At 36.0% G+C, this 23021-nt stretch overlaps 1 protein-coding gene across 9 annotated transcripts in view; it reads left to right on the forward strand.

The window, feature by feature from the left end:
* Positions 1-23021, forward strand: part of ANKRD28 (ankyrin repeat domain 28) — a 198159-nt gene that overhangs the window by 111075 nt on the left and 64063 nt on the right. For 5 of the 9 annotated variants that reach the window (XM_058729828.1, XM_058729830.1, XM_058729829.1 and 2 more), the window contains 2 exons: positions 1905-1983; positions 20136-20206. In XM_058729828.1, coding sequence (XP_058585811.1) covers positions 1905-1983; positions 20136-20206 — 150 coding nt within the window. The remainder of the gene's footprint in view (positions 1-1904; positions 1984-20135; positions 20207-23021) is intronic. The other 4 variants (XM_058729835.1, XM_058729832.1, XM_058729834.1 and 1 more) reach the window with 1 other exon arrangement.

Here is a 23021-nt window from a genome sequence, read left to right on the forward strand (position 1 = left end):
TTTATTTGTATGGACAAAGGGGAAAATAAATAATGGAAAACAACTAACAGTCTATCACAAAGCTGTATCCAAAAATTTGGGTGTAAATTTCAAAATAACTCTATGTAAATAGCTTTCTCAGATGCAACCAAGTCAGCAATACCCTTGTAACTTTAGATGAGGTGTAAACATGAATTAAAAATCCCTGAATGTCACTTTACCCCACAATCTTGCTTCTGAAACTGGAGATCATTGGTGTTTGAGCAGGGGAGGTACATGATGCCTTACATTAGTTGTAGCTTCTCTTCTTGAAGGAAGATTTGGAAGACTATGTATTTTTTAATGACAGTATAATTAAATACACTGTTACATTAGTTTCAGGTGTAAAATGTAATGGTTCAGCAGTTTTATACATTTCTCAGTGCTTATCAAGATAAGTGTACTCTGAGTCCCCTTTATCTGTTCCACCTATCCCCCAACTCATCTCCTCTTTGGCAACCACCAGTTTGTTCTCTGTATTTTAGAGTGTGTGTATGTTAGAGTGTGTGTATGTTGGGTTTTTTTTTTTTTTTGGTCTCTTTTTTTTCTTGGTTCATTTGTTCAGTTTCATAAATTCCACATAAATTCATATGATATTTGTCTTTCTTTGCCTGACTTACTTCACTTAGCATTATTGCAAATGGTAAGATTTTATTCTTTTTTTTTTTTTTATGGCTGAGTAGTAGTCCATTGTGTATATATGCCACATCTTTATCCATGTATCTATGGATAGACACTTGTGTTGCTTCCATGGTTGTATGTAATGCTGCAGTAAACATAGGGATGCATATATTTTTTGGAATTAGTGTTTTTCTTTTTTGGAGGTAAATATCCAGTAGTGGAATTACTGGATCATATGGTAATTCTATTTTTAATTTTTTGAGGAACTTTCTTACTGTTTTCCACAGTGGCTGCATTAATTTGCATTCCCACTATCAGTGCACAAGGGTTGCCTTTTCTCCATATCCTTGCCAATACTTGTTATTTCTTCTCTTTTTGATTTTGGTGATTCTGACAGGTGATATCTCATTGTGGTTTTAATTTACATTTCCCTGATGGTTAGTGATGTTGAACAACTTTCCAAGTGTCTGGTGGGCATCTGCATGTCTTCTTTGGAAAAATGTCTATTCAGGTCCTCTGCCTATTTTTTAATTGGATTGTTTGTTTGTTTGTTTGTTTTGGTGTTGAGTCATACAGATTCTTGATATAGTTTGGATATTAACCCCTTATAGGATAGATCAGTTACAAGTATCATTTCCCATTCAGTAGATTGCCTGTTTGTTTTGTTGATGCTTTATTTTATTTTATTTTTTTGCTGTGCAAAATGGAAAACTGTGTATTTTTTTATGTTTAAAAAGATAGGAATATATTTTAGAGCCACAAACAAAATTGGCAGGAATTTTAAGAAAAACCTTACGACTGTTTTAAGGGATAACTTCAAATCCCCAGAGAAATATTCTGGGGTACCTGTGGAAACATTTTGATAGGCAAAACTTTTGGTTTGTTAGGGTTTGTTTTATTTAGTTAGGTTAACAATTCCAAACTATGTAAAATTGTGGAAATGTATTGAGGAGGAATAGGATGAAGTCAAAGAAATTTGCATTCGTATATCAGCAGCATATAGGCATCTTTATTCAAAGAAAGCCTAAGAAGCTATTTCTCTGTTCACCTTAGGTTTTATTTTTGCTGTACTTTATATTTAAGGCCAAAATATTTTTTCAGGTCTTTCTTCTCCTAGCAAGGAAATATTTTGTTAATGGGACTTGCTGACTTAGACTAGGGTTGTGGAACTTGTAAGTTGGTAGTTCATTGTTCTTCTTCATTTAAAGTACACTGAAATCAAGTTTATGTTAAAACTTAAGTTCCACATTTCCTTCTTCTCACAGGACAATGAAAAGAGAACTCCACTGCATGCTGCTGCCTATCTTGGAGATGCAGAAATCATTGAACTGCTTATTTTATCTGGTATGTAAAGCTCTATATAATAAGAGCACATGATGCATATTTTTGTCATAATTAATGTTTATCAAACCTAGTTGACTATTTCCTTGTATTTGTTTCCTAAGCTGAAACTTGCTTGTTCATTCTACAGCTGACCTTCTGTCACGTGCTAGGTCCTACTCTATTGCGTAGAGTACATCAGAGAGCAAAACAAAGATGACTGCCCTTCTGGAGTGTATACTCTAATAAGGAAAAACAGGCTATAAATACAAGTAAATAAATGTTATAGCATGTTAGAAGATGATAACTGCTATAGAAAAATAAAAAGGTAGGTGAGAATTATGGGGTGAGATGAGCAGTATATAAGCTCAGGCAGTACATCGACTATTCATAGTAGGCCTGATTCACCGTAGAGTGACTGGGAGACAATTGCAGTTCTTCAAGGGGAAGGTGATGTGGCTCAGACCAAGTGCTGTAGTGGAGATATTGAGAAGTGGTAGTAATTTGATGTATTTTGAAAGTGATGGCAGCCAGGTGTCTATCTGTAAGTAGCTTCTATCTAACTCTTTTTGAGGGCCGGTAAAATACATTTTAGGAACTTGTACTTTATTGTACAGATCAGACGGTCTGTTGTCAAACAGAGCTCAGAGTTCAGATATATTTTTGTTGTAGCCAAGTTATTATAAATTATATTTGTTGGAAAAGGATGCACGTGCTTGAATTGTGCTTGTGTTGTCAAATTGCGATATACACACAGTGCAATTGGAAAAATAGTATCATTCATTTAATTTTGGGGAGTAAGACCACTGAGAGAATTTTTGAATGAAGATCCCAATTCAATAGCCTAAATAGACTTTTGCCATTTTATAAATTTATGAAAGTTTTAAAATCTGGGTTTTATAACAAATTGTATGCTTATATAGAATTAAATATAATTAAATATTGACCCAGCTAATATTCTTTTTTTATTGAAGTATAATTAACCTACAATGTTATATTAGTTTCAGGTGTACAACAAACACATTACTCAGTGCTTCCCAGATGATATTCTTATATTAGTTTCTTCATGAGTAACTTCATCACAGATGCACTTCCTTGAAGATGTCTGTTCCTCTGTGAATGCTAGCTCCCTAGTTTCTAGCTTAAATTTACTAGAGATAAGAACGGAGGAGGTACAAGAGAAAAATCATATTTCCTCTTAATTAAGGTTTCTACTATAATAATATGAATTGATGGATATAGGTTTATATATGGAATTTTCTTTACAAACATTTTCCAAGAAACAGTTTCTTTTTTTTGTTAAGAAATAGGTATGCTACAAACAGTACAGTTCCTGCTAATTTAATGTCTAGGACTTTGGATAAGAACTATACTGCTAGGTTTCTAATTTTAACACAGAATTCTGTTTATTTACTTCACATTTTAATGCAAAGATGTTATGACTTAACATGGAGGGTTCTTTTTTCCCATTTTTAATTTTTTAACCTAGGAGAAACTTTTCAAATGCTCAAAGTTTGACTTAATCCCTGGCTTTTAAAGTGAATGCACCAAGGATTTTTAGCTACCTATAGAAGGTTGACTTCCTTGTCTCTGTATTATATAGTCCGATGAACGTTATGATATGATAATATCAGATATCAGCTTCAAAATAATAAACATTTGAGAGGATGCTTAATTTCTTTTGAATAATATGAATAGAAATAATGTATAAAATTAACCACCATACATTTATTAAAAACTATTTCAGCTTGTCTTTGAAAAATACTTTTAATACTATGTTTTATCAGTTTCATGGGTAATAGTTCATATAGTTGTATTTATAGTTCTCAGGATAAAAAATTACATTTTTACCTTAACCTCGCACTGTATTATTTCCTGGCTCCAAATTTCCTTTGCCTTCAGTTTCTACTACTCTCCCTTTTGCACATTCTGCTCTAATGCCACTGGCCTTCCATTCTGGGTCTTTGAACTGCTCCTTCTTTAACCTCAAACTGTCTTTTCTCAAATAGCCACGTGATCTTACCTTTTTTTATGTCCTTGTTCAGATGTTACCCCCTCGGGGAAGTGATGCCTGATCACTGCCACCACCGCCACCATCCTTTCCCTCTCCTTTGTGTTATCTTTTTTCCTAGTACTTACTATCTGATATTCTTTTAAAATTTTGCTGCTTGTTTCCAATCATTCTCTCCTTACTAGAATGCAAACTCCAAGGCAAGGATGGATTTAGTCAGCTTTGTTTTCTAACATATTTATTCCCAATACCTACAATAGTTTTGGATACTTGTTGAGTGAATGTGTGGTTATAGCAATATAAGTTTAGGCTCTTCACATTTTGGTCTCAGTTTCTAAGGTCTTTCGTGGAAGTGAGAATGGGAGAGGTGGGAATGAGGTAGGAATGTGGGGGTGCAGGGTAAGTGGAAAAGGAAAGAAGAGGGGCGCCTGGGTGGCTCAGTCATATAAGCGTCCGACTTCGGCTCAGGTCACGATCTCGCGGTCCGTGAGTTCAAGCCCCGCATCGGGCTCTGTGCTGACAGCTCAGAGCCTGGAGCCTGTTTCAGATTCTGTGTCTCCCTCTCTCTCTGCCCCTCCCCTGTTCATGCTCTGTCTCTCTCTGTCTCAAAAATAAATAAACGTTAAAAAAAATTAAAAAATAAATAAATAAATACCAAAATTTAAAAAAAAAAAAAAAAGAAAAAGAAAAGGAAGGAAGACAAATGATTTGTTTCCTATGGATGCAACTCAAGCTCTTCCTTAGACTTTGTTTCTCTTCAGACAACCACGTAGGCTCTAAGAAAAATAAATAAAAACTTACTTGGATCTGGAATAAAATGAGTTGGAATGAAATCCAAGGCTAAGTTTCTACTAAACCAGAACCTCCATTTTCTACTTACAAATGAAAAAAAAGTAAATGAACCGGGCTCTGTGTTGCCAGGAGAAGCACAGCAGATAGTATAAAGAGCATAGATTCTGTGGCCAGATAGATTTAGGTGCAAATCTTAGTCCTACCTCTTAGCACCTTTGTGAACTTTGGGAGGTTATTTAATCTCTCAGCTTTAACTTCCTCTTTTGAAGGAATTTATAAATTTATATTTATTTTCAGATTTAATATTTTTATATATATTTTAAAATTTACATTTTAAATATAAATCATTTATATTTCTAATATAAATTTTATAGGTTTGAAGCAAATGAGATGATGTTATTAAGATATCTAGAAAAAGTTCCTGGTACATCATAGATAATTAAAATTTGGGCTATTATTTTTTTAAGTTTATTATTTATTTTGAGAGTGAAAGAGAGAGTGGGGGAGGGAAAGAGAGAAAAATCCCAAGCAGGCTCTGTACTGTCAGTGCAGAAGCCTCATGCGGGCTCGAAGTCACAAACTGTGAGATCATGACTTGAGCTGAGACCATGTTGGACACTTAACTGACTGAGCCACATAGGAGTCCCTGGGTTATTATTTTTTAAGCACTCCTTTCTTTCCTCAACTTTATTTTGGTCCTGCCAAATAAATAAATAAATTCCTGATATCAGGAATTACCTTTTTTGTGACTTTTAGATATAATCTCCTAAAAATTCTCCTCTCCCCATTGTGTAATCCACTCACATTCTGAAATGATTAACTGGAGGAGTGACTTGTCTATTGGGGAAATACAGATAAGAGTTTATTTCCACAACCAAGAAAGACAAAGGTTGAAACAAAATAGACTGTACACAGAGTATTCTTACTCAATTCTAGAATCAAAAAAAGGTGGGGGGGGGCGGATTTTAAAACTATACAGAAGGGGTGTGCCATGTTACTGAACAACCAATGGGTGAAAAAAAGAAATAAAAGAGCAAAAAATATCTTGAGACAATTGAAAATGAAAATATACCAAAACTTATGAGGTGTAGCAAAAGCAATTCTAAGAGGAAAGTTCATAGCAGTAATTGCCTGCATTAAGAAAAGCGAAAGAACTCAAACAGCTTGGCTTTTCACCTCAAAGAACAAGAGAAAGAAGAAAGTAAGCCCAAAGTTACCAGAAGGAAGGAAATAACAAAGATCAAAGTAGAAATAAATGAAAATCTAAAAACAATAGAAAAATTAATGAAATTAAGAACTTTTTTTTCCCCCAAAAGATAGGCAAACTGTTAATGAGACTTATTGAGAAGAAAGGAGAGTTACTCAAGTTAAATAAGATCAGAAGGAGGAATCATGCCAACGGATCCCACAGAAACAAAAGGATCAGGAGCGCCTGGGTGACTCAGTCGGTTAAACATCCGTCTTCGGCTCAGGTCATGATCTTGGGGTTCATGAGTTTGAGCCCCGCATTAGGCTATGTGCTGACAGCTGGGAGCCTGGAGCCTGCTTCCAATTCTGTGTCTCCTTCTCTGTCTGCCCCTCCCCTGCTCACACTCTGTCTCTCAAAAATAAACATTAAAAAATATGTATATATGAAGGATCGTAAGCGACAATGAATAGTTATATACCAACAAATTGGACAACCAAGAAAAAATGGATAAATTTGTACAAACATACAACCTACCAAGATTGCATCATGAAGAAATAGGAAATCTGAACAGACCAATTACTAGTAAGGAGATCGAGTCTGTAGTCAAGAACCTCCTAACAAAGAAAAGTCAAGACAGATGGCTTCACTGGTAGATTCTACCAAATTTTAAGGAAGAAGAAGGAACACTTCCAGACTTCTTTTTTTATGAGGCAAGCATTGTCCTGATAACAAAACCAGACAAGGATACTACGAGAAATGAAAATTATAGTCCAGTATTCCTGATGAACACAGATGCAGAAATCCTCAACACAATATCAGTAAACCAAATTCAATAGTACATTAAAAGGATCATACACCATTTTCAAGTGGGGTTTACTGCAGGAATGTAAGAATGGTTCAACATCTGCAAATCATTGAGAAGCACCACATTAACAAAATGAAGGATAAAAATTACATGATCATCTTAGTGCAGTAAAAACATTTGACAGAATTCATCATCCATTCATGATAAAAACACTCAACATAGTGTTCAATCTAATGAAGGTCATATATGACAAACCCACAGCTACCATCATACTCAACAGTGAAAAGCTGAACATTTTTCCTCTAAAATCAGGAACAAGATGAAGGTACCCACTCTCTTCACTTTGATTCAACATAATCCTGGAAATCCCAGGCAGAGCAAATAGGCAAGAAAAAGAAATTAAAGACATCCAAATTGAAAAGAAATAAGTGAAACTATCTCTATTTGTAGATGACATGACATTATATATAGAAAACTGTACAGTTCACCAAAAAACTGTTAGAACTAATAAATTCAGTAAAGTTTCCGGATACAAAATTAGTATACATAAATCATTGTGTTTCTTTCTGTAGATTGATAATGTACTATCAGAAAGAGAAATAAAGAAAACAGTCCCATCAAAAAGATATAAAGTGCATCAAAATGAGTAAGATAGGTAGGAACAAATTTAATCAAGGAGGTAAAAGATTTGTATACTGAAAACAAATAAGTCATTGATGAAAGAAATTGAAGAAGATAAAAATAAATGGAAAGATATTCCATGCTCATGAATTACAAGAATTAATATTGTTAAATCTGTATACTACCCGAAGCAATCTACAGCTTTAATGCATGCAGTCTTTATCAAAATTCCAATGGAATTGTAACAGGAGTAGGAAAAACAGTACTGAAATTTGTATGGAACCACAAAGACCCCAAATAACCCAAACAATCTTGGAAAAGAAAAAGCTAAGGGCATCACATTTTCTGATTTCAAACTATATACAAAGCTGTAGTAACCAAACTAATATGGTATTGGCATAAAAATAGACACACAGATCAGTGGAGCAAAAAGAAAGCCCAGAACTCAATCCATGTGTATATGATAATTTATGACAAAGCCAAAACTATGCAATGGGTTAAGGGCAGTTTTTTCAATAAATGGTGTTGGGAACACTGAACAGTCACATGCAGAGAATGAAACCTTACCACTGTCTCCTACCATATACAAAAATCAACTAAGAATGGATTAAAGACTTGAAACCATAAAATTCCTAGAAGAAATTGTAGGGGGTAAGCTCTTTGACCTCAGTCTTGGCAGTGATTTTTTTTGGATTTGACACCAAAAGCAGAAATAACAAGCAGGGACTACATTGAACTAAAAGGTTTCATTCAGTACAGCAAAGGAAACCAACAAAATGAAAGGGCAATGTACAGAATGGGAGAAAATATTTAAAATTATGTATCTCATAAGGGATTGATATCCAAAATACAGAAAATTCACACAAATCAATAGCAGAACAATCTGATTAAATCTTGGGCAAAGGAACTGGAAAGACATTTTTCCAAAAGAGACCTACATATGGCTGACAGATACATGAAAAGATGCTCATCATCACTATTCATCAGGGAAATGCAAAGCAAAACCACAATGACATATCATCTCACACTCATTTGAATGGTTTTTATGAAAAAGATGAGGTGAAAAGTTTTGGCAAGAATGTAAAGAAAAGGAAAGCCTTGTGTACTGTTGGTAGGAGTGTAAATTGGTAGGGCTACCGTGGAAAACAGTATGAAGGTTCCTCAAAACATTAAGAATGGAACTACCTACCATAGGATCCAACAATTCCACTTCTGAGTGTATACCCAAAGGAAATGAAATCACTATCTAGAAGAGATATCTGCACTCGCGTGTTAATGGCAGCATTATTCTCAATAAGCAAGACATGGAAACAGCCTACATGTCTGTCAATGGATGGATAAAGAAATCGTGTGTATGTGTACACTGGAATATTGTTCAGCCATAAAAAAGATAACTGGTCAATGATCCAACGAGATGGATGGACCTTGAGAACATTATGCTAAATGAAATAAGTTAGAGAAAGATAAGTAATGCATATTCTCACTTATATGTGGAATCTGAAAAAAACTGAACTCATTGAAACAGAAGGAATTGCTGGTTGCCAGGGTTGGGGGAAATGAGTATAGGCAGTCAAAAGGTAGGAACTACTAGTTATAAGTAAGTCCTGGGGATGTAATGTATAGCATGTTGACTATAGTAAACAATAATGTATATTTGAAAGTTATAGGAGAGTAGATCGTCAAAGTTGTCACAAAATTTTTTTTTAACTATCTGAGGTGATGGATGTTAACTTATTGTAATTTTTTCACAATATACGTTTCAAATCATGTATATTTTAAACTAATACATTTTGTATAAGTCAATTATATCTTTAATATCAAATTTGTTGTCAATAAGTCAGTTATATCGCAATAAAACTGTGAGGAAAAGTATAAATATCACTCAATACAGTAGTCTCCAAATAGTATACTTTAAATCTGCAAAAGTAGACTTTAAGTTTGTGTAGTGGTACTTTAAGAGTTCTACTTAAATTTGGTGTGAAAGCTGTGGTTGTTGAGGCCCAGGTTAGACTCTGATTTCCATACCCTTGATTTCAAATTCTGTGTCCATCAAACAACTTTATAATCATATTGAATTAACTTTTAATAAGTTTACTTAGGAATTAGAATTGAAACTAGGTGTTTGACCTGATCGAGTCTCTAAACAAAGAAGAGAATGGAATACATGGAGAGGAGAAAGTAGGCAACAAAAGTAGGCTAATCTGCCCATGTTAGTGGTGAAAACTGTTAACAAAGAAAGTTCAGGGCAGATTGCTCCTGCCTTTCATGTTAATAATTAGTGACATTTTGGGGTGCCTGGGTGGCTCAGTCAGTTAAGTGTCTGACTTTGGTTCCGGTCATGATCTCGGGTCTGAATTCAAGCCCCACATCGGGCTATGTGCTGACAGCTCAGAGCCTGGAGTCTGGTTTGGATTCTGTGTCTCCCTCTCTCTCTCCCCCTCCCCCACTCATGTGTGCGTGCGCGTGCACTCTCTCTCTCAAATAAACATTAAAAAATGGAAAATAATAGTAATTAGTGACATTTTATAGTCATAATGGTGGGGGGATGGGCATCAAAGAGGTACTTTTTGGGATGAGCACTGGGTATCATATGTAAGAGATGAATCACTGCGTTCTACCTGAAACCAGGACTACAGTGTATGTTAACTAAATTGAATTTAAATTAAAAAAATAATAATCTTAAGAAAATTAATGTGAAACAATCCCCATTTAGCTCTTGCATTATACCAAAGTCATGATATGCTTCAATAAAAACACAATAAAATAAATGCATTAATTTTATATTATAAAAACTACTTTGGTGTTGATAACAAGGTTATTTGTTGCTACATATTTCTCTGAAATGAAAAATGAAGAAGATAAAAAGGTTGACATCAGCCTATAGTCCTGTCCTTCCATGTTCGTGTTTGGATTTTGGTTGTTTTCTGACTTCCTATGGTGGGAAGTAGGAAACCGTGTTCTCTAATTTGTTTCACTCTTGTGTTTTCATTGTCAAGAATTATGACTTTACGTTCTATTTTGTAATCAGAATTCCCACTGTTTTCACACACACCCCCAGTCTTTATCCATTGCTTCTCTAGCCCCAGGTTTTTTTATTTTTGTGTATCTCTTGGTTGTATAGACAGCATCAAGTTGTTGGGGGCTGGGTGTTTTTTTGTTGTTGTTGTTGTTATTTCTTTTTTTTTTTAATTTTCAGTAAGAGCTCATTCTTATTTATTTGGGACTGTTGCCTTTTTTATTTAACTGAAAGGTAGATTGGCTAATAAAATTCTTGATTCATGCTTTCTACTCTCAACTTTATAGATGTTACTTCAGTATCTTCTAGCATTAAATGCAAGTCTTGGATCAGGCCTACTGACCTGGTCTACTGGTCTACTGACCATTTCCATCTCCCCACTCTCCCCCCCCCTCCCCCACCCCCCCTGCCCCCAATACCACCTCCACCATTATGGTCACTTCTCTTTTGCCTGGATGCCTGTAGGATTCAATTATTTATCCCTAAAATCCAGTACTAACTTACGTAGGCTAAATCTGTTGATTATTTTTGCTGGGAAATGTCAGTATGCACTTCTAGCTCTGAAATTTAGATTTTTTTTTAAAGTTTATTTTTACTTATTTTGATAGAGTGATAAGAGAGTGAGCAGGGGGGTGGGGGCAGAGAGGGAAACAGAATCCCAAGCAGGCTCTGCAGTGTCAGTGCAGAGCCCAATGCAGGGCTGAAACTCACAAACCGTGAGATCATGACCTGAGCCAAAATCAAGACTAACCGACGGAGCCACTCAGATGCCCCTAAAACTTAGATTTTTATTTCATGTTTATTGTCCACTGAATCTTTGAATATTTTATTTCTGTGTTTTTCTGTCAGTAAATTTTTTCTACTGTATATTTTTCTATGAGCTTTTTTCTCTGATTGTAATTTTATCTTTTCCTTTTAGTTTTAGGTTATTGTCCTTCATTCATGCATCAAATATTTAATGAGCGTGTCTGTGTATCAAGCACTATTCTAGGTGCTGTGGGTAGAGCAGTAAATAAAATCGATGGAAGTCCCAGCCTTCATGGAGTTTGTTTTGATGGAGGAGTCAGAAGTTAATACCTGTAGCTTGTCTTGTAAGTGATAATTGCTATGAGAAGATTAAAGCAATAGTATATTGGGTGGGGATCAGTTCCTGTTTTATATTAGGTTATTAGGAAAAGATTCAGTGTTATATGACATTTGAGCAGATAAATGAAGGAGATGAGGAAGCAAACCTTGTACACCATGCAGATATTTAGAGGAAATGGAGAGAACAAGACCAGACACCCTGAGGTGGTGGCATGTTTGGAGGCAAGTGCAAAAAACAGGAAAAGAAGTGGAGGAGGTAGCAAGGTTCCAGATCATGTGTGGCCTTATAGGCTTTGGCAAAGACTTGGTTTGGCCCTTAAAGTGACGTGGAAAGCCAAAGGAGAGTTTTTGAGGGAAGTGGCCTGGTCTGATGTAGGTTTTTTGACTGTGGTTCAGATTCCTGGCTGTGTTTTAAATCATGTTTATTTTACCTTCTGTAATTTCTGGGCTTTTATCTATGATTGCTTATTTTCCTTCTTTCTTTCTTATCTCTGCCAGCCCTCATCCCTTTGCATTGTTTTTCCTCTGTCTTGGAACTCTTTAAGGTCTCTCTTCAGAGCTTACTTTCTCTGAGGTTGTGTATAGAGTAGTTTATAGATTCATCCTCTGCTTTCCTGGGATAATTTCTTTCAGATATACCTATTGACTGTTTGCTCAGTTTATTCTGCTCCCATATATATTTTTCCTAGTGTCCCATGCTGCATCTTTACGTATCTTTGAAGAATATTCTTCTCTGGAACAGCTATTTGCTAACAAATAGAGTAGGCAGGGGCAAAAAGTGAGCATCAGTTAGGTTTGTCTGTTCCAGTAGCTCTCACGCTAAATGGGTTTTCTCAGTCTAGCAGAGGAGCTTCCTTCAGTTCTTTGCGTACTTCATGTCATTACCTCCTTAGATCACAGGTCCTTAGGTAGTCATCTGCTGGTGTTTGGCTCTTACCCTCCATCTTCATTTGGGTCAAAAGTAGTAAAGATGCCTGGTTGGTCCCTCTTTTAGAACTGCCCCACTTTGTTCTTCTGTATTGTGAAGTTAGAGTTCTGTGAATTACCCACATACTGCTGTAGATCATCTAAAAGATTGTTAGAAAGAGGTTCTGGGACACAGCAGGAAAAAAGGACAGATGCACATACACACAAACACATTCTTTTAGAAGACTCCGTGGCCTTCCCCAAATCCAAAGAAGCTTCATTTGGTATCCTCCCTCATTTTGGTATAGATTTCACTGTATTTGGTGGAAATTTTCATAGTTTGGTTTGCAGGTGCAACTGTTTTCTCGTTGTATTAAGGATGTTATTTCCTCATATTCTCTTTTATATTTTGGTTAGGTTTTTTGTTAAGAGCAAAACTACGGACTCTCTTTAACCTGCAGTCCAGAACTAAATTCATTGGAAATCATACATTTATACATGATGCACCTCCAAGATTTTTGGATCAGGGGTATCATTCTTGACGTGTTATGTGTAATCAAACAAGTAAATCCTTCTGTAGAATCTATAGTAACACTGGAGTCTAGTGGAATTAACTTCACAGTTATTATTTTTTGAGGTAAAATAGTAAGAGGAAACTTTGTGCTCTTACTACCTTTCAAGTACTATTCTAAATTTACTTTTTCACTCTTAACTCTGTGAAGGTATTATTATTATAGAGAGGGAAACTAAGGTATTTAGATATAATAACTGGCCAAAAGTTACTCTGCTGTAGTCTTGCTCCCCTCTTCACTCTGCCCCCTCCACTCTGCCCACTGACTTAGCAAAATTTGTGTAGATAATTGCTTTTAGTGAAGAACTTCTGTTTTAAGGACTAAATGTTCTTGGCTACAAACTATATATATTTTTATGACAGCTATTCATTTAATGCTTGTATTTAAAATGATAGGTTTAGCAGTACCTCAGACTGTTTCTAGTGTGTGATTAACTGGTAAATGACTGTGTTGTGTAAGTCAAAAATTCATTTGGTTAGTCTGTTATAGAAAATATAGTCCTTAATAAGGAAATACGAATATTACGTTTTTGGTATTAGGAATTAGACATAAAGTATGTGGCCCTTGAAAACCTTCATTGCTGGTATATTAGTTTGCTAGGGCTGCTATAAAAAAGTACCACAAGTTGAGTGACTTAAACAGCAGAAATTTATTTTTTCATAATTCTAGAGGTTAAAAGTCTGAGATCAAGGTTTTGGTGGCATCACTTATTATGAGGCTGTGAGGGAAGGATCTGTTCTAGGCCTCTCTCCATAGCTTGTAGATGACCATTTCTTTTTGTGTCTTCTGTCTGTATATATCTGAGTCCACATTTCTTCTGCTTGAAAGGATACCAGTCATATTAGATTAGGGCCCACCTTAATAACCTCATTTTAACTTATCTCTGTAGAGACCCTGTTTTCAAATAAGTTTTCATTCTGAGATGCTGGGTTTAGGACTTCAACATATGAATTTGGGAAGGGTGGAGGGGACACAGTTTAACCACGGTATCTGGTGTCCATAATACCATCATAAATGATACAGTTCAGCAGCTTTTGGATTTTTTGTTTGTTTGTTTGTTTGTTTGTTTGTTTGTTTGTTTTTTAGCATTGCAGGTGGAAAAGTGGAAATGTAATTGTTTTTTGCTTATTCCACTCCCAACCTGAAAACAGAATCTGAAGCTTTTACCACTGCTTATGGTAGGCAGCCAAAGGAAAGCATTATTTCCAGTTTGAAAAGAGTAATGAAAGTGTTTGGCTCCTGGCCCAGCTCACTGGATTTGGACAGTCTCCTCTGAAGCTTAGGAGTAGCAAAGAGAATTATTCTCTGTAAGGAGAAGCTTGAGAATATTATTAGTGGGAGTACTTATAATGATTATAAACACCTTGACAATAGAAATAACTTTAATAATATCTACTATCAAGTACTTAGCCTAGCTCAGAGGTCAATAGACTTTTTATGTAAAGGGCCAGACAGACACCTGGCAACTACTTTTAATTCTACTCCTCTGATGTGAAAGCCACATAGTTAACATTGTAATAGGTGTAGCTGTATTGCAGTAGAACTTTATTTACCCAGTAGGTGGTTGGCAATCTGTGGGCTGTAATTTGAAGACACCCTGGTATAGATTATGAAGATGCTACCTCATCTACCTAATGTTAAGGTAGGGCAAGGTATTTTAATAAGTATGAAATAATTCATTCTGGGTACCTGTTTCAAAATAGAATAGAATGTTGTAACTAGAAATGGATCATACAGATCACTTAGCAAAACCCTTGTTTTACTAATAACTGAGTTTTCAAAGCTCAGAGAATTGGCACATTTTGTTGACTGATTAGGGGAAAAAACAGATGAGTTGAGACCTAGAGTCAAGTGGGATGCTCCTGATCTGAGTTCCTGACGTGTGGAACCCACTTTGTGGAAACAGGAGCTCCCTCTGTTGTTTCAACCTGGGGCCCATCCTCCCTCGCCCTCTACCCCACCCTCCATGTACACAGCAAGGCATAGGAGACAGGGATTATGATTAACAACATGAAGGTCTGGGTTGTGGGGAACAGCCCCAGGTCACACAGCCTGCTGGTTACAGAGCCATTATTAGATCACAGTTCCTGCTCCCTGGCTCCTTCCACTAACCCCTGACTGTCTCTTCATGAGTGCAGACCTCTCCTCAGCTACACTGTTGTCTAGAGCCCAGAATAGACTGATGTAAGTAAATCAGATTTTTAAAAAAATTATTTTCTTGTTTATCTTCAAATGAACTAGGCATTTGCTTAATCTTGGAAATCTCACCTTAATTTTTTTTCTTTTATAAACTGTCAGAGTACATTTTTATATATATGCATTATTAAATGAAAAGACTGTGTGAAATGAAAAGAGAAGCTGGTTATCTGAATTTTTCTATATAATCATTAACTCTGGTATCAAATGGATACAACCTGTTTTGGTTACCTTGCAGTTGTTTTTTGTTTGCTTGTTTTCTTTTTTGCTTTTAATATTGCAGAAATCTAATCACATTTCTACTCTGGGAAGATGGATCCAAATTCAGATATTTGACATGGCATATGTGCTGGCCGCTTATTTATTATCTTAAGGGAAGGCTCATAGATTTCCCTTATACGTGGATTTGTGGCGGCGGGGGGAGTCTCGTAAAGAAAGTATTTGGTATACTATTGGACATAACTGTCTTGGATTTAATGAAATGTGCTTCTTGCACTGAGAGATTTTCTGTAAATGTTGGTTTGCAGTAGTCAGTCAGTAATACCATTCTTAAATTCCTATCTTAATTTTCTTCAATTTCTCAGCAGTTCTTCCTCTTACCCGAGGGCCTCCCAGTAACCTAACTTCAACACTAGGGATGGAGCTGCTGTTATATATTCTCTTCTGTTTTGATGATTAGGAAATAGTAAAGGAATTAATTCTTTCTTGGTGATTTAGAAACCACAAATATTGGGGGTGCCTGGGTGGCGCAGTCGGTTAAGCGTCCGACTTCAGCCAGGTCACGATCTCACGGTCCGTGAGTTCGAGCCCCGCGTCGGGCTCTGGGCTGATGGCTCAGAGCCTGGAGCCTGTTTCCGATTCTGTGTCTCCCTCTCTCTCTGTCCCTCCCCCGTTCATGCTCTGTCTCTCTCTGTCCCAAAAATAAATAAACGTTGAAACCACAAATATTGTACTCTGCCATGTATAGAGTATGTGGTGTAGTCACTAGAGCTGTTACATTTTGATTTTCTCTCTTTGAAGGCTTTTTTGTGTTTTAAGTTGATATGATCTTTTTTCCTCTGTCTCCATCTTCATTGTTAGCCATTGTGACTGGTTTTCAGCTATTAGACTAGTAAACTTTACTCTAGAAATATATTTTCCATTAGTGGAATGACTTTGTAGTTTGTGTTTATGAATATATAGTTAATTTTGGAGCCCTCTGTGTAGAACAGAAGTCTGGTTACCTTCACAATTCTCATAAGATGATTTTTGGGAGCCTGGCCATCTGAAGTGTGCCGCCATGCTTGTTGCTCTTACTCCATTTTCATTTTATACCCACTGCTGCTCTTATAATGTGCATTGCTATGCCGTATTTGCCTGTTAATATGTAAAGCGCATACTAATTAATGGATGTGGGCAGGCGAGATATTTGTTCTGTTGGTGTCCTTAGAAGTAGTTCAACCATTTCTCATCTACTTGACTTTTAATTTCCAGGGAATTAAAACATTTGATTAATGCTATTAGAAGAAACACATGGTTTAAACAAAAGATGAGTGTCTTCTGAAAAAGATATGATCAGATGTCTAAAATCCTATGGTGTTCCTCTTCCTTCAGATAACTATCTTTAGAATCTACAAAGAACAAGCCAGATTTTTTAATCAAGTTGCCTGTTACATTAATAGCAAGTAGTAGTATTTTGTATCCTCAGTAAACTATCAGTGGATTGTTACAGTCACTCATGTTTTTTGATAAATTAACTTTGAATTTGTTATTATGGGGCACCTGGGTGGCTCAGTCGATTAAGTGTCCGAATTTGCCTCTCAGGTCATGACCTCACAGTTCATGAGTTTGAGCCCCACATCAGGATCTGTGCTGACAGCTCAGAGCCTGGAGCCTACTTCCAATTCTGTGTCTCCCTCTCTATGCTTCTCCCCCGCTCACGTTCTGTCTCTCAAAAATAAACATTTAAAAAATAATAAAAACAATAAAATTTGTTATTAAAAGTGAAGAGATGGGGCACCTGAGTGGCTCAGTCAGTTAAGAGTCAGACTGTCTCAGGTCATGATCTCACAGTTTGTAGGTTCACACTCCACATCAGGCTCTGTGCTGGCAACTCAGAGCCTGCTTCAGATTCTGTGTCTCCCTCTCTCTCTGCCTCTCCCCTACTTTCTCTCCCTCTTTCTCTCTCTCAAAGAGAAACATTAAATAAACATTAAAAAAAACATTAAAAAAAAATAAGTGAAGAGAAAGAAAGACTACTTAATTATCATAACTTAAAGTGGAAAAATGGTACCAGCAGAGTCTTTTACTTTGGGCTGACAAATGGCCATGAAAATTGGATTTTCGTCCTTCAACTATGTATGTGATAACTGTTCCAAAGAAAGACAAAACTATCTTTACTTTCTTCCTAGTTACTTTCCAATTTGAAGCACTTGAAGCCAAATTCTTGGAATTTTTTATGGCCATTCCTTTTATTCCTTCTTCAGTACATTTTTTTTTTTTTTAGTAAGTCGTATTTCAATTTTATTTTAAAAATTTTTAAATATATATTTAAAGGTATGTGGTACAGTGAAGTTGCCTTTCTACCCCAGTCCTCTATCACACAGTTCTCACTGTACCCCACCACTTACACAAATGTATAGGCAACCACTGTTATTAATGTCTTAGTGTTCCTCCAGAGTTTCCTTCTGCATATAAAGCAAATATGAATGTAGATATTTATCTTTTCCGTAGATACTTATCTCTTCCATTTTCTACATAAAATTAAAGAATATTATTCAAACAGTTCTCACTGCGTTTTTCACTTTTTATTTCTCAGATCTTTATCAGCACATAAAGATTCTTCTCATTTTTCATGACAGCCACATTCTATTTCCTTGTTAATTAATATCTGCAACCAGACTTTTGACCCTTCCCATTTGCTGAAGATCCATAATCAGGCCTCATTCTTTTCTGCCTTTGTCCAGAGTAATTGTCTTTTCTGAGTGTGTCACTACCTTTGAGGCTTTAAGGCCAATTCTTGCCTTTCAACTATGCACATAAATAAAAAATTGTAGAGAGAGGTACAAGGATAATGGAGAACAATTGAAATTCCAACCAGATAAATGGGAGAATGAAGAAGCCTAGGTTCTATATTGCCCCTTTATTGTCTCTAAGGACTCTAACCTCCTAACCAGTAAACATTTAAAATGTTTGCACTATCTACATGATGATTTTTGATGATGATCTTACACAAAATAAATGCTGACTTTATTGTACTCAGGCAGTCTGTGTTTTAACCATTTTGGTCTCCCAAGAGCCTAGCAGATGGTTGTTCAGATGTTTATTACATGAATATTATACTGCTCTCTGTAGCTGTTCTTCATTTTGCTGAGCCTCTGTCTTTCACCCAAAGCCTAACTGAACAATCATGAAAAGCTCTCATGTTGGTTCTTGATTCTTTCAGTGTCCTCACTGTCACTGCTCAGAGTTTAACTACTCTCAGAATTTCAACTTCTTACATTTGTGGATGGTTTTATACACTTACATTTCATTTCATTTTTCTCTCACATTCAAGACTTTTAAATCTATTCTAATAAACGTGTATTGTGTGTTTATCATGTTAATCTTTGTAACAAGGTATTAGGAGATCTGCTTTATAGATGAAGAAACAGGTTGAGAGGGATCACACAGCTAGTTAGGAACCCATAGCTAGTAGTTATTAGAGCTGTAACTTCGAGTCACTGCACTTGATTATTCCCTGGAACCTCACACTCAAAACATACAGTGTAAACATTAGACATCTGAATTTAGCCTTGGTTCTACTATACTTTGATGTTAAGCTATCCGCTGTACCTGTGTTTCATCATCTAGAAAATAAGGAGTTTGGACTAGATATCTAAAGGCCTTTCTTACTAGCTAGTAATGATCTTGGATATAAATATAGGATTGTTTATAGTGTAGGACCTATTGCCAGTCCTTCTACACTTTTAAGAGCTGGGGCTGTGTGTTTTTACTTAGATATACACTGATGCTACAGTTTGGTTGCTGCTTCTGTTTGGTTGGGATTTAGGTACAAAATCAGTGGATTTTATATAGCCAATAGATTTTTCCCTCCTTTTTTTTTTTTTTTTTTTTTTTTTTTGTCTCACTAAATGTATTTATATTCTATTAAGGATAATTTTTATCCATTGCCAGTGACTTTTTATAATTTTTTTAACATTGATTTATATTTGAGAGAGAGAAAGAGAGACAGTGTGTGAGTAGGGGAGGGGCAGAGAGGAGACAGAATCTGAAGCAGGCTCCAGGCTCTGAGCTGTCAGCACAGAACCCGACACAGGGCTCGGTCGAACTCACAAACTGTGAGATCATGACCTGAGACCAAGTCTGATGCTTAACTGACTGAGCCACCCAGGTGCCCCAGCAATGATTTTTAAGTAACTGTACGTAGTTGATATTTTTGTAATTATTTAAACCTTTAGGTGTAACCCAGAAAGACATGTGGGTTCATTCATTTCTTTCTCAGTTTTTTTTTCCTTAAGTCGGTAGCCATTGTATCCATTTTACACAGGAATACCCAATGCAGTTTTTATCCTCATTGAAGAACTATTTTGATATTATATTGCTTTATACCATGATAGATTCCTAGTAAAGAAATGTAATGAAGACTTTGTAATGGTCTGCGTTTTAGATAGGAGTATTCTTATTAAGTATTTGACTTTTTTAAGACACGATTTAAAATGGGATCTTATTTTTACTTTAATATGCTCTGTATAAAGGTGCTTTTCTAGTCTATATATAAAAGGATGTTTCTTTTATTTTTAATAAAAAGAGCTAATACCTTATTGGAGAATTTTGTTTTGTGATTTAATGGTAATTTATTAGCAGAAAGTATAAAAAAATGAAGTACTACTTTTTCAGTTGTTACTTACCCAATTTGGACTATATATAACTAATATTTCAGGAAATTTATTTAAAATATTTTATGTAAAATATTTCAATTTATTTTTTTCTTCTTGTTGCAGGAGCTAGAGTTAATGCCAAAGACAGCAAATGGTTGACACCTTTACACAGAGCAGTTGCATCTTGTAGTGAGGTATGAAATTTCTCTTAGTAAATACATCATATATAAAAACATTATAAGTAGGCCTGCCTGTGAGCCCATATTAAAATTCTGTGTTTTCACAAGTAGGAAAAAGCAACTGAAAATACCTAGATTGGTTATTTGACTTTAGAATTTGTACAAACCAAGTTAAGTGTTCCCCATTTCTCTTTTGTGACTAAGGTCTCTTGAAGAGTCTGAAATAGCAAAGAATAGAAAACCCTCCTTGTATATGTCCTACAAGAGAAATTATTTGTTATCTTATAAAATCCTCCTCAATCGTATCTCTACTAGACAGGCTGCAGAGGTTCTGCTGAGTGTAATCAAGAAATAATCTCAGCAGTATATAACGATTCATTGAAGTATCGTTTGGTTAAACACTGAAATTAGCTTCAAAAACATTGCTCGATCTCACATTTTACCAGTTCTAAATATATAACCTAACAATTCTAGGTGTCTTATGGGGAAGAACAGCTTCTTCTTATTTGTAACCCTATACTATTTACTCTTCAAGATAACTGACTTTTTTGGAGAACATTCATTTTTATGTTTTTCATACTTCTAGTCCTCATGACATCCTTGTAGGATAGATATTTTGAGGGAATTGTAGTTCATCATTTGCCAGAAACCACTCAACTTTTGAGTAGCAGAAATGGGATGAAAACCTAGACCCTCTTTTTTCTGTCATTTTACTCTTTCTAAAATGTATTCGGTGCATTTTAAAAATGCATTGTGTCCAAAGAACTCTTATCTCTTCACTTTTCTTTGTATTTCTCATTATGAACTACATCTTGAACCCAGAACACGAATTAAAGAAGTGAAGAGAAGTAGAGGGTGAGCGGCTGGGAGGGATTTCAAACCCTGCAACGTGACTGCGGCAGTCTGTTAGCTGTAGCCTCCTAGTTGGGAGGAACAGGAGGGAGAGAACCGTGGGTGGTGCACTGGAGCACATCTTACCACATCTGGGTCTGTGATGTGCTGTAGCTGCTGGAATGTGCAACTTGGATCTGGAGAAACTGGCTACAGATATCACTTGCCACTTTCTAGCTCTGTGATCTTAGGCAGATCTGGGGATTATCATGAAAACTAAGACATTAACCAAAATATTTTGAATTCTGAAATTCCTTGGTAATGTTAAGTTTGTGGTTAGCCCTCTTATAAAGAGTTTCTGTAAACAAGGCAGTTAAGGAAGATAAACATTACTGTCATTGGGACCTATTAATAAGTTAGTCATACCTATCCAGTTTTTAGTATGACCCTTGGGAATATGATTATTAAAATTAATGGAGTTTTGCCAAATTAAGTCATAAGGGACACTTTGCATATTTGTCGAGATTGTAAAACAGACCAGAAATTCTTAAGATAATTAAAACAGACCAGAAATTCTTAAGATAATTAATATTAGAGGAAGGTAGCAGGTTCCACCCAAAGATTAACAGCTGATTTTTTAAAACTATGTACTTAGCCTGAACTTACAGGCAAGCTGTAGGTTAGAAAGCAGTGATCTTAATAAGTTTCTTGAGTATGCTTTCAGCCTAAAAATTACTGGGCTGTGTAGTAGTATTCTTTTGTAGGAAACCTAGTCAAGAATACCAGTTGCACCCATGTTCTTTTCATTTTTTCTACTACATCCTGAGAGCAAAAGAGTGCTGTACTTAATTTCATTGAATAAGGAAATATAGCCACAGAAGGGTATGGAAAAGACAAAATTTTAGGCAGCTTTGGTTTATGTTTTTGAAGTACTGTGAGAGAAGAAAGCCCTAAAGAGGGTGCCAATCCTCCAAGGCCTTTGGAAACTAACACCATCATAGAACATAGTGGAGAAGTTAATTCATCACAAAGAGGATGCCTTAGTGCTTAATTCCTGCACTTTACCTGGGTTGAGAAAGGCTGCTTTGGGTTACAAATCCTAAACTCCTCACTCTCCCTCAGTGACATGGCTTCCACACACCTCATCGTATTGGCTGGCTGACTCATCTCATCTCCAGTGGTGATTTGTGACTGCCATTCTTCAAGTCGGAGCATACAATTTAGCTCTCTCAATGCTGAGTATTCTTCTGAATAAATTGATTACTGAGTATTAGGGCTTTTTGTGTGTTCTTGTTTTGGTTTTTTTTAGCTTGTTTTTTTTAAGAAGCCACATCACACTGCTAAATCCTCTGGAAGATATACATTTACTTTTTTAACTTTAGGAATTACATCTTAGTTCTGTCAAGACCCCAAGTTTATATTATCACATGAGATATTAGCAGTCCCTCCCACTATTACGTTTATTTGCAAATGTGTTAGCCCTTCTTTTTCCCATGCCTGACTTCAAATCATTGGTAACAATTGCTTTTAAAAAGGTAGAGCCACGGACAGCTAGTGCTGTAGAAACTCTTCTAGGTGGACCCCAAGCAATGAATAAATACTCTTTGGATAAAATTATTTAACCTTTTGTCATCACCCATATGTCATAATTTTATTAAAATCTGTGTCATAGGATATTTAGCTGAGTTTTTTCTTAAAAAAATTTTTTTTAATGTTTGTTTATTTTTGAGAGAGAGAGAGAGATACAGAGCATGAAAAGGGAAGGAGGAGAGAGAGAGAGAGAGAGAGAGAGAGAGAGAGAGAGAGAGAGAGAATCTAAAGCAGGCTCCAGGCTCTGAGCTGTCAGCAGAGAGTCCAACACGGAGTTCAAACCCATGGACCATGAGATAATGACCTGAGCTAAAGTCGGTTGCTTAATCGACTGAGCCACCCGAGCACCCTACTTAGCTGATTTTTTAAAGTCAAGGCACACCTGGAGTATTTCTTACACATACATAGC

This window comes from Neofelis nebulosa, chromosome 5 (genome assembly GCF_028018385.1).
Source record: "Neofelis nebulosa isolate mNeoNeb1 chromosome 5, mNeoNeb1.pri, whole genome shotgun sequence".
Lineage (NCBI taxonomy): Eukaryota > Metazoa > Chordata > Mammalia > Carnivora > Felidae > Neofelis > Neofelis nebulosa.